This window comes from Helianthus annuus, chromosome 6 (assembly GCF_002127325.2).
Source record: "Helianthus annuus cultivar XRQ/B chromosome 6, HanXRQr2.0-SUNRISE, whole genome shotgun sequence".
Classification (NCBI taxonomy): domain Eukaryota; kingdom Viridiplantae; phylum Streptophyta; class Magnoliopsida; order Asterales; family Asteraceae; genus Helianthus; species Helianthus annuus.
Genome location: NC_035438.2, coordinates 50,445,006 through 50,457,569, shown reverse-complemented (window position 1 = coordinate 50,457,569; position 12,564 = coordinate 50,445,006). Strand labels below are relative to the sequence as shown.

General features: G+C 38.5%; 1 protein-coding gene across 2 annotated transcripts; it reads left to right on the top strand.

Moving 5' to 3' along the window:
- Nucleotides 1-8,613: 8,613 nt before the first annotated feature.
- LOC110865426 (ABSCISIC ACID-INSENSITIVE 5-like protein 2) lies at nucleotides 8,614-11,828 on the top strand. 2 transcript variants are annotated; one of them, XM_035974739.1, is made up of 5 exons: nucleotides 8,614-9,031; nucleotides 9,121-9,964; nucleotides 10,053-10,124; nucleotides 11,475-11,585; nucleotides 11,674-11,828. In XM_035974739.1, exons 2-4 carry the CDS (start codon nucleotides 9,152-9,154, stop codon nucleotides 11,553-11,555), a joined length of 966 nt encoding a protein of 321 aa, XP_035830632.1. In that variant the 5' UTR covers nucleotides 8,614-9,031; nucleotides 9,121-9,151; the 3' UTR covers nucleotides 11,556-11,585; nucleotides 11,674-11,828. The 2 variants fall into 2 exon arrangements, with proteins under 2 accessions (XP_035830632.1, XP_035830631.1); XM_035974738.1 differs by having other exon boundaries at nucleotides 11,475-11,825.
- The last annotated feature ends 736 nt before the right edge of the window (nucleotides 11,829-12,564 follow it).

The following is a 12,564-nucleotide window of genomic DNA, read 5'->3' as shown; positions in this document are numbered from 1 at the left end:
GGAGCCTAGAGCACATATTCAAGCAGAAGGAACTGAATATGCGGCAACGATGATGGGTCGAGCTACTGAATGACTGCGAGTGCTCCATCAGGTATCACCCGGGCAAGGCCAATGTCGTGGCAGACGCCCTTAGTCGAAAGGACACTGCGCCTAAGCGCGTGAGAGCTTTACAACTCACGATCCACTCTAGTCTTCCTTCCCAAATACGAGCTGCTCAGATAGAAGCACTGAAACCAGAAAACGTCAGGGCTGAAGCCTACGCGGGTCAGGACAACGCTTAGAACAGAAGGAAGACGGTGCTTACTACGTAACGGGATGCATTTGGGTTCCACTCTATGGCAACCTACGAGAACTTGTGATGGATGAGGCACAAAGGTCCCGCTACTCGGTACACCCTGGTTCGGATAAGATGTACCACGATATTAAAACTACGTATTGGTGGCCTAGCATGAAGGCCCACATAGCAACTTACGTCAGCAAGTGTTTGACTTGTGCGAGAGTCAAGACAGAATACCAGAAGCCCCCAGGTTTACTTCAACAACCAGAGATACCCCAATGGAAATGGGAGCAAATTTCCATGGATTTTGTTACTGGCTTGCCTAGATCCCAGCACGGAAACGATACTATTTGGGTGATCATGGATCGACTCACAAAATCCGCACACTTCTTGGCGATTAAGGAAACGGATAAATTCTCCACTCTAGCGGAAATATACCTCAAGGAAGTTGTTTCGAGGCACGGGTGCCCACCTCTATCATCTCCGATCGAGATGCACGTTTTACTTCAGAGCTGTGGCAAGCAATGCACAAGTCCTTTGGCTCACGTTTAGATATGAGCACAGCGTATCACCCTCAGACGGACGGGCAGTCCGAGCGCACTATTCAGACCTTAAAAGACATGCTTCGTGCATGTGTAATCGACTTTGGCAACAGCTGGGAAAAGCATCTACCACTTGTGGAATTCTCGTACAATAACAGCTACCACACCAGCATTAAAGCTGCTCCGTTTGAGGCATTGTACGGGCGTAAATGCCGGTCACCTCTTTGTTGGGCAGAGGTGGGGGATAGTCAAATCACTGGTCCGGAACATGTGGTGGACACTACTGAACGGATTGCTCAAATACGACAACGCATGGCGGCCGCTCGTGACCGTCAGAAAGCCTACGCCGATAAGGGCAGGAAACCACTTGAGCTCCAGGTTGGGGAGCGGGTACTACTCAAAGTTTCACCCTGGAAGGGTGTGGTTCGTTTTGGTAAACGAGGCAAACTCAACCCACGATACGTTGGACCATTTGAAATCATTGAGAAGATAGGCAGAGTGGCCTACAGACTAAACTTACCAGCAGAACTCGGTGCAGTTCACAACGTTTTTCACGTGTCGAATCTGAAGAAGTGTCTGTCAGATGAGACCCACATAGTTCCTCTGAAGGAACTCACTATCGACGAGCAGTTACGATTCGTCGAAGAACCAGTTGAAATCACGGACCAGGATGTTAAGGTCCTCAAGAGCACTAGAATATCCCTCGTTCGAGTTCGTTGGAACTCACGTCGCGGCCCAGAGTTCACCTGGGAGCGCGAAGACCGGATGAAACAAAAGTATCCCCAACTGTTCGTAAACAGTACAACCACTACTGAGGCTGAAGCTACGGAATTTCGGGACGAAATTCCAGATCAACGGGGGGTGGATGTGACACCCCAAGAAAACCGGGAAAACCACACAACTTAACTAGCTTCCTCAGTGAGTGCCTATCAAATTTCGGGACGAAATTTCTTTCAACTTGGGGATGATGTGACAACTCGAAACTTAGAACCTTTCGTTGTATCTTGATGTAACATGTTTGAACACTATGTGACTAGTTAACTTGTCAATTTAGTAAATGTTATAAGTGAACCTTCTATGTGATTATGTGTGTGCTTGTATGTATATTATGTATATATGTGTAAGTGAGCCGAGAACCAAGAACCCGACTCGAGACCATGCGGTCTCGAGTGAACAAGTGTAACAATGGGCCGGTTGGGCCATTTAATCACACTCGAAACCTATTAGGGTGCACCATGTAGACTAGTATATATATTACACTCATAACCATGTTCACCATTTCTTTGGACAACACACACACTCTCCCTTTCTCTAAGTCTCAACACCCTTCTCCTCTCATTCTCTCGGATTCAAACCGGCAACACTAGGACCTTCGGTTCAAGCTTGGAATCGGTATTCGGAGTTCACCCTTCCTATCCTCTAGCCGGTTAGTGTCTCATTTAGTGGTATAATAACAAATACATGAGAAATGATTGTTTATCTATGATATAGATGTTTGCTTGATAGGAAGTAGTTATTTGTTGTCAAGTGATGATATTATGTGATGATGAAATGTTAGAAATCGGCTTATTATGGATTTAAACCCGAATGGCTTGGTCATGTTTAGGAGGTTTGTGTTCATGAAATCGGATTAGCATATGTTGATGATAAATCTTATTTAGGCATGTTGTTACATTGTTTGAATGTGATAGATGTAGGAACCGATGATGTTATCAACTTGAGTTCATGCTAGTATAAACTTTATTGATGAAGCATGTTGTAAAACAAAAACCCTAAAATGAAGAACTAGTTGAATGAATGAAGAACAACATGAACATGATTTGAATATATGAAGAACTTGTTGAGCATGATATGAATGTGTTATGAATATTTGAAATCTGATTGTTTGATCCATTTTGGTTAATTGTTAGACAACAAAACATGTTTAGTGGATAGTACATAATGTTGCATGAAATCAAAACTCTATTGGATAGTACACTGTGCAGAATCAGCAGGTGCTGGGAGTCTAGACACCTGATTTCGACTCGAGACCATGAACATGACAACTCGAGACCGCAGTTTGCGACACAGGTTGCGAGTCGAGAACCCCTAGTCTCGACTCGAGACCACACATGACCATCACACAAACATCATGACCCGAGACCATGCTTGCGAGTCCGGTTGTGACTCGAGACCAATACATGCATGACCCGAAACCACCTCGGTTGCGACTCGAGATCTTGTAAGCTACACTCGAGACCGCACAGTCTCGACTAGAGACCGCACAGTCTCGACTCGAGACCATATGCATGTACACACTATTTGGACTTCCACACTGCTACGGGTTTGGGTAGTTGGGCCGGACTTATGGGCTTCTTGTGTTACTGTTGAATGCGTATTTTGGGCTTGCGTGCTATTACGAGACCAACTGTTTGGGTCACACTTAGACTTTGGTTATTACATGAATGTTACTGTGGAACTCGTTGCGAACTGTTGTTGAACTGCCATGCTAGATATGTATGCCATGATTGTTACTTGTGTACAATACGTGTAGAACATACGTGCACTACTTGGATACAAACCTGACTCGAATGGTATCTATGTTAGGACGTAGTTGACCACTTACAACTTGATTGACTTTTCTGTGTATCTGCCGAGCAAACCAAGGTGAGTTCACACCCTCTACAAAGCATGGGATTCCCTGGGTTGGGAATGGGGTTAAGGAACGTAGATTCCTCGTCCTCCTTGGGTAGGACAACAATGGTTCAGGAATGTAATTCCTCGTCCTCACGGACAGATAACTCGTACTAGACCAAAACTCTATCACGAAGTCCCTCCTTTTATATCGACTTAATCGCCGGGCCAATGGCGAGCGGGTCATTAGTTAGATAGCGCTATTTAGGTCTGACAAACCTCACACCGTTCCGCAGAGGACGGGCGTGAACTAATGGATCTGGGGCACGTCAATGATGATAGACATTGACAGTTTCAGGGTACATAAACATGACTACAGTCAGCAGTCGATATGGTAACGAGTCTAGTGTATACATGGGGTAGCCCCCACGGCCGAAATGCCAGATAACTAACACGGGGTATCCCCCACGGCTGGAATGCCAGAGTAACCGGGATAAACAAGTCACGTTTTTAACTATGGGGTAACCCCCACGGCAGGATGCCAGATAAAGGAAACTGTTTTCGAAACAACTTAAAACGAACACCCAACCGTGAACTCACTCAACTAGTTGTTGACTCGTTACTACATGCTTTGCAGGACCATAGATACTTAGCTGGAGCTTGCACGGAGGAGAGTCGTTGTGGGACATGGATAGCTGCGTGCCATGTTAAACTTGGAAACAATTGAACTTATGTTTGGTTTTAAATTTTATGCTTCCGCTTGCAACTTAAACTATGTTTTGTTTGAACACCAATTGTATTGGTTGGATTTTTATAACTACTTATATGCCTGTTCAATATGATTGGTGGCTGGATACTGGTCAGTCACTCCTCCAAGCGGTAGTACTCCGCAGGTGGATTTTGGGGGTGTGACATTGCAGACCTTTTCCCGCAGAAAAAACAAACAGCACCTAAGACTCTCTAAAACCTAGACCACACAACCAGCAAGTGTACCGGTCAATGTAGTAAATCTCAAGTAAGACCGAGTATCGAACCCATGAGACTCTACTAATTACGAATATTAGACTTGATTACTGCTAACTAAACTGACTCGACTATTTCTGTTTTGTTTTTTGTTTTTTTTTTTTTGGGGGGGGGGGGTTCTAACAAACTACTAAACTTAATTAAATTAATAACAAGAATGACTAAACACAAATATTGTGCAGACGAATTCAGATGATGAGAAACACACTACCCAGGTCAGACTCCTACACATGATTGACACGTTCTATCGGTTATAGAACTTTTGGGGAAATCGGGATCTTAAAATACTAAACTTAAAGGATAACCTAAAGGACCCTCGACCCTTCTCGAGGAGAAACCTATGGATCCTGAAAGCCGTTAAACCACCGGTTTAAAGGATTCCCTCAAGGGCTTTCCTACTGTAATAATAAAGTACCATCTAGACAATCTACCTCACAACATGAAAGTCACATGTAACTATGAATTTCTGATTAGACTCAATAAGAAAATAGTGAAAGGGAAACTAAGGAGATTTTCTCACAAAGTATCTAACCCTAACAATCTAACACTAAAGATAGACCGACAACCTCTCACCTCATAACTATTGAGATCGGTAGAAGACCTAATCCTATTCAAAGACCTAATCATAGTTCCTACGGAAATCATGCATAATTAATTGTAAACTAATCGCTAACACACAGTCCACGACCTAAATTGCATTCATACACGGAAGACATCCACAAAAAATGCAAGTGAAACATGTGATAAGATTTAAACTAGATTAAATACGCATAAACATCTAATCATTAAAACCAAAGTTGTTTACTTTATGAAAAATCCACAATTCAATCCATAAACTAAAAGAAACATATATCAAACAAGTGTATTCATCTTTGACCTAGGTAGTGAGTTTAGCCTAACATGATTGCTAAAACATAAACACGTTCAATCTTAGGTTCACAAGACATGATGAAAACGAAGTAAACAAGAAAACAAAGAAGCCGTAAGTGGAACACTCGAAGAAACTTGATTCCAAGCTTGAAACTTCGATCTCGAGCACTCTTGATCTCCAAAATCACCTCTTGATGTTGCCAAATTTGTCCTAATTGTTGTTAATTTTCGTCCATGTTATTGTTTTTATTATGATTAGATTTTCTGAATATAGCATGCTGATCCAAACGCTCCTCATTATTTTCTGCGAATAATGGCCCTTCGCGTCGCGTGAGGGGTATATCATTCCTTTCTCGCGTCACACGAGATGTGCGAAAGTCAATCTGGGTCAAACATCCCCTCGCGTCATGCTAGAGGTCTTCCCTTCCCCTGTCGCATGACAAGCCAGGGCCTTTTTCTTTTATTTTTGTTCTCGTTCATCTCCTGTCGCGTGACGAACCAGAGGCTTGGTTTTCTTCATATTTTCTCGTTTTAGCTTCTTTCTCCTCCGGAACCCAACAAAAGACAAACGACTCGATAATATACAGAAAACACTAAAATCGACACAATACGGACTCAAAAACTGTACAAACTATACACAGAACTAGATGTATTTTGCAATATATCAAATATCCCCATACTCCATTTTCATTCCTGATAAAAGAATTATGCTGTTGAATCATAATTTGGTTTACATCTAGTTTCAAAAACTAGGTTACTTACATTTAAAATCTAATATCAGGTTCTGGTCCATGCATAACATACGTATGGAATCTAGTACACAACATAAGTGTCCTTGTTACATGATTCTTAAAGTTGATATGTTATAGTTGTCACATAGCATACCCAATCATAGACCCATGTCTCATACCTGTTGGGTATGCGTTACATATTATATATACCCGTTTATGGTCTTATTTAGTTAAAAGTTACCTGTTAGGATACGTATCACCTAAAAGTCATTCTTAAACTCACCTAAAAACCGACTTTGAATATAAAACATTCAATTAAACTTTTAGCATTTTTATAGCTTTAATAATTTCAAGTTTTGTAACAAGTTGAACGTACTATATTTAATATATCTAGTTTCGATACGAATAAATTGGTTTGAGTAATTGGATCACATTGTCATCTTCCATAGAATTGTTAAAAGTTTAAATGAAACCTTATCAGAATGCTTTAAGTTTAAATGTCATCTTCCATAAAGGTTTTGATTCAAGATTTTTTCCCTCCCCCTAATTAATAGATGGTACATTCGAAGAATGAAGATACGTATTACCTTTTATAAACATGATTTTATATTGCTTGATCATCCATGAGTTATAAGTGTGGATAAAAAGGTTTTTGATTATCTATACTTTGAATGGTTCTGAAATTATTATGTTGGGAACATTGGTGTAACATTATCGTTTTCGTCGAATTTTATGTACTTATTCAATAAATGTATATTATTAGCTCTAACAAACACACATCACTAACCAAATTACATATAAAGTATACATGCTTAAATGATTATTTGGTGTAACAATCATTTTTAAGTTTTTTTTCTCAAACTGATTTTTTTATAACCATGATAATGGGGAATATATCTCATTTATACTTTTTTAATGTTAAAGGGCGGCAATTACATTGATACATGATTTTTTCCATAGATGTATTTTGTAAACATTACATATTAAACGCAATTAACCGGCACTTATATCAATAATTTCTTTAGAGTTTGTCATATCTCATCATCTGTCTTCATAGATGTATTTTGTAAACTTGACATATTAAACGCAATAAACCGACATATATATTAGTAAATTCTTTAGAGTTTGTCAAAAGACTCAAATCTCCCTTATCTAAAAAACCCAAAAAAATGTTAATGAGGTCATAAGGTGTTAAATGCATTGTGTTCGTGAGTAGAATCTGACACAAATTTGAGATTCATACACTAATAATCTGAACATGATATGAACTTGAAACTCATGTTAGGAACAAGAACTTAAACATGACATAAGTTTTTGTGGATTGACACATACATAATCTATTAAACTCACCTTTTTAGTATACCAACTTATAAATTACAAGTTTTCAAAAAGTTTAAACAAAAATACAAATTATTATAAAAAAAAAGTTATGATTAAACTACAAAACTCATTTACCATCTCTTTTATATTTAAAATTAGTTATAAAATACCTAATCCGTTTAAGCTATTTACCCTATATTAATTAGCAAATTTTCTTTCCCGAACAACAACACTATTCATTTTAGTTTTACTTTTGTTTACTTCCTTTTTTTTTTTTTTTTTACTTTGCTTTGGCTTTTTTTTCATTCAACTTTATCACTTATACTGTATATAATATATACATTTAATTCGTTTGATTTCTAATTTTATTTCACTTGATAACTTTTGTTCTTTAAAAAAAAAAACTTAATATGAGGTTGTGTTTAAGTTTTTGTTCCTCGATATTCTGGTATAAATTTGATCGAAAACAGAGTCGTATTTGAAGTAGATCATTTTTTTGGTATAATAAGATACAGCGAGTGCGGGTAAGTCTTATCGTATTATCAAAACAGATACCTGTATTTATTTTTACATATATTTTTTACCAAATTTTGTTACACTCACATATTTACTATTCGTTTTCTTTTTACTTTAACCCCTAAACTTTTCGTCTTTTACATAATTCTCACAACACATTTTTTATTTTCAACCCCAGCACTTTTTTACTTTAACGTTCGTCCCATAAATTTTTCGTCTTTTACACTTTTATCTAAATTTTGTGAGTTAACACGCTGAAACGTACGTGAGTGGTTGTATGTTTTTCCGTCTGTTTTTCCCCGTTTAACGGCCGAGTCACAACTTGCAGGTCCTGAGTCGACTTCGTTATTCTTTTCTATGTTTTACGTTTCGGTAAATTTTTTGTGCGTTAACATGCCACAACGGACGCACATGGTTCAATATTTTTATGTCTACTTTTCGTTCGGTTTAATGGTCCCGTAACAACGCACGGGTCCCATATACTAGTTACGTAAAAACAATAAATCTAGAACAAAACATGTTATACGAGTCAATCCGTAAACCCGTCATATCAATCCAGACACGATCCGTTTAGCTAAACATTTCCACGACTCAACCCAAAACTATTCAAACCCGTTTAGACAAAACACAAACACATAAACTTAGTGTTACATTCATGCTTTGTTTTCGTTTCGTCCACACCAACTTATAAATAAATGATTCTTACCCAAATCAAAAACCACCAATCGAAAATAAAAAGAAGGTGAAAGAAGAACACAAGGGGGCAGGCAGTTTTCCGTTTTCAAGAATCAGATCGGATCCTTAACTACCCAACTCAGCATATCCATCTTTATGTATGTTTCCACTTTAATTAATTTTTTTTTTTTAATAATTTCTATCAACCTGCCATCAAATTTTATCTCCCCCAATTCTTGGTGGGGTTACTGAGAAAATAATAAAAATCACACCTTTATAATAATATTATAATCAAATCCACCATTTCTTGTTCTTTGAGAGTACGAGAATCTAGAATGTGGTCATATGCTTTGTTTATGTTGGATTAACCCAATTCATAAATCCACACTGGGGTTCAAATGGGTTTGTTTTTCTTGATGAAAGCAACAATCTTGGAGATTCTGCACAAGGGTTTTGTGTTTCTGGTGAGTTCTTGATTTTGTGATGGATTCAACAGTTATTTTCTTGATATTAACAAAGGGGTTTTGAATTCTGATCAATCTTTTTGCTTCAGTTAATTGTTTAGTGGATAGTTGGGTGAGGTAATGGGATCAAATGGTGGTGGTGATGGTGGCGGTGAACCGCAACCGCGACGGGCCGAATCGGGTGGGTTGGGGAGACTGAGTTCATTGTATGACCTAACTTTAGATGAGGTACAACACCAATTAGGGGATCTTGGAAAGCCTTTGAGTAGTATGAATCTTGATGAGCTTTTGAAGAGTGTTTGGACTGCTGAGAGTAACATGAATGTTGATTACTCTCATCTTGGTCAACATGTTCCGGGTCCGTCTTTGGCTCGCCAGTCGAGCATCAATCTTGCTCAAGATCTGCGCAAAAAGACGGTGGATGAGGTGTGGCAAGGTATCCAACAAGGTAAAAACAAAGGTAGTAATAATAGTAGTGGTAGTGGTAATAATGATGGTGATAAAAGGGGTAATCGAGAGCGACAACCGACGCTAGGTGAGATGACTTTGGAGGATTTCTTGCTCAAAGCCGGGGTTGTTACCGGATCCGGAAAGAAAAATGTGGATGTGAATCAAGAGAACGCGAATCATCAACAAGCGCAGTGGATGCAGTATCAGGTTGCACCGATACCGCAGCAACATGTATATATGTCAGGGCATCATCCGGTTCAACAGTCTTTGTCGATTGGGGCGAACCCGATGATGGATATGGTTTATCCGGAGACCCAAATGGCAATGTCTCCGTCGCATTTGATGCATAATTTATCTGATACGCAGACGCCTGGGAGGAAACGCGTTGCGTCTGGTGACGTGATAGAGAAGACTGTCGAAAGGAGGCAAAAGAGAATGATAAAGAATAGAGAATCGGCTGCGCGTTCGCGTGCAAGAAAACAGGTATGTTTTTTCAGAAGTCGACTTTGATTTCAACTAGGTATCGACGTACTGTAAACATGTTATAAAAGATACCCTTTTGGTTAAACAGGCTTACACACATGAACTGGAGAACAAAATCTCACGTTTGGAAGAGGAAAACGAACTACTTAAGAGACAGAAGGTATGCTTGTTTTTCTTTCTTTATATTTACTTTTTACAAGATTGTTGAATTGTTCGAGTGTTTATGTCCTGAGGCTGCAAGAAAAGATAGTGCATTCTTTTATTTTAGCTAGTCCAAAACTATAGAATGGTTGATCATGGTTACACGACGATGAAATCATCTAACGATTGAATGAAAGTGGATGCAAGTTTTTTCTTTCTTTGAGCAAAAACCATGCTGCTTAGGTGACATTATTTTGGTTATGATTCTCAAAGGTTCCTAGTGGTTATTTGATGTGAAACCCTAGAACAGTAAAGCCTAGTTTGTTGCTTGTGTTTCCAAATTATTTAGGCTCTTTTTTCGGTAAAGAGGACGACAACCCGACAAATCATACTAAATTAAAAAAAAAAGAGTTAAATGCCATTTTAGTCCCTGTGGTTTGGGTCATTTTGCCAGTTTAGTCCAAAGGTTTAATTTTTCGCCTGTGGGTCCAAAAAGGTTTCACCGTTGCCATTTTAGTCCACTGGGTTAACTTCATCCATTTTTTCTTTTAATGAGAAGACCAATTCGGTCATTTTATATGTAATTATGTTAACTAGAAGGGCAATTCGGCCATATAAAATATAAAATGACCGAATTTGCCTTCTCGTTAACAGAAAAAATGGATGAAGTTAACCCAGTGGACTAAAATGGCAACGGTGAAACCTTTTTGGACCCACAGGTGAAAAATGAAACCTTTGGACTAAACTGGCAAAATGACCCAAACCACAGGGACTAAAATGGCATTTAACTCTAAAAAAGTAAACGAATACAAGGACAGCATTTGGGCCTCCCTAAGGAAAACACTAGCAGAAACATTAATCAATAAATTGGGCCCATAGCAGAATAGAAGAACCTAAAAGTGGATAAACAGTCCATATTCAGGAGCCATGCAAGGCCCAAACAGAAACACGGCTAAAATTGTAAAATGCAGCACTATTCTAGAGAAAAAACAGGCCTAACCAGACTCTTGCTGTCCGCACTACCACTTTGGAGGGCTACTTGTAACCAACTTCAGATACGCTATATATTTTCTAATATGTGCTGTGCGATCTTAAAATCTCTATAAACAATAACGGCAAGTTCGGCAACACTATAGAATTATCATTTACTATCCTTGGTAAAGTAAAGTGTTAAGAGCATAGTATCTATCGCCATGTCAAAATAGATAGAAAATTGCAGCTATCATAATAATGAACATAGAGGACCGATTTTAGTACTAGAACTTTTGAAGTTAATTATGGATATATTTTGGGCTGAAACACAGCCAGCCAGTCCAGTCGGTCTTTTTTCTGGTTTCGCTAACTAACTATCTGTGAGTCCCATGTGCAGGAGGTAGGGATGGTATTGCCGAGCGCACCACCACCCAAACCCAAGTACCAGCTCAGAAGAACAAGCTCGGCTTCTTTCTAACAGTTTGTTTTCATCTTAATAAGAATATTAGTATGTTATGTAGAGCCAATTTTTTCCCTTTTCTCAGTTTTTGTTAGGAGACATGGTTTTTATGCATTAAGTTTGCTGATTTTCTTAGGTTTCTACAAACAGTGTATCGGGTCAATATTATGGTCGACGAATGTGCTGTCCCCAACTGTTGTCTTTGCGATTGTGTGGTCGTGATTATCGTTGTGATTGTGATTTCTCTAAATTGCTTTTCCTTGTATATATATAGTTTACCTTCATTGATTCTGTAGTTTACCTTTACTAGTAGTAGTACAATGTTCCATTGCAGTTTCTATGTATGCAATGCCCGTTCATTGTTTTGGGCCTGACACTTGGCTTACTGCTCAATCCGGTTTAGTCCATGGACTTAGGCCCAACACCCAATAAATATTATTACTTGCGTGTAGTTGTTCATGGATATGATGCTTGTAGGCAAGATATATTAGTTGTAATTTTCATTAAATAATAATATATTTTTATAAACTTTATTCTATAAGTTTGGTAACCATAACCATTTGAACAAACTAAATTATTGATCGACTTATATAATGAAAAATGTTAGGCTTTATATGCGGATGATGTAAGCTACCCAACAACACCAGGACCCCAATTGATATTACTAATTCATACATTGAAATAAATACAAGAGTTAATTACTGTTTTCGTCCCTGTGGTTTGTCAAAAATCACTATTTCAGTCCATTAGTTTAAAAATTGCGATTTCAGTCCCTGCTGTTTCACTTTCGTAACCATTTCAGTCCCTGTGGTTTCACTTTCGTAACCATTTCAATCCATTATTCTGTTAAGTACAGGGACTGAAATGGTTACGAGGTGGACTGAAATGGTTACGAAAGTGAAACTACAGGGACTAAAATCGCAATTTTTAAACTAATGGACTGAAATACTGATTTTTGACAAACCACAGGGACGAAAACAGTAATTAACTCTAAATACAAATAACATAAAATGCGACATCCTCTCGT

Excerpts from the sequence above, each read along its gene's own strand:
- LOC110865426 (XM_035974739.1), top strand. The coding sequence starts at position 9,152 with ATGGGATCAAATGGTGGTGGTGATGGTGGCGGTGAACCGCAACCGCGA. Across the intron at positions 9,965-10,052 it reads GTTCGCGTGCAAGAAAACAG|GCTTACACACATGAACTGGA; the intron begins GTATGTTTTTTC and ends TTGGTTAAACAG. Across the intron at positions 10,125-11,474 it reads AACTACTTAAGAGACAGAAG|GAGGTAGGGATGGTATTGCC; the intron begins GTATGCTTGTTT and ends TCCCATGTGCAG.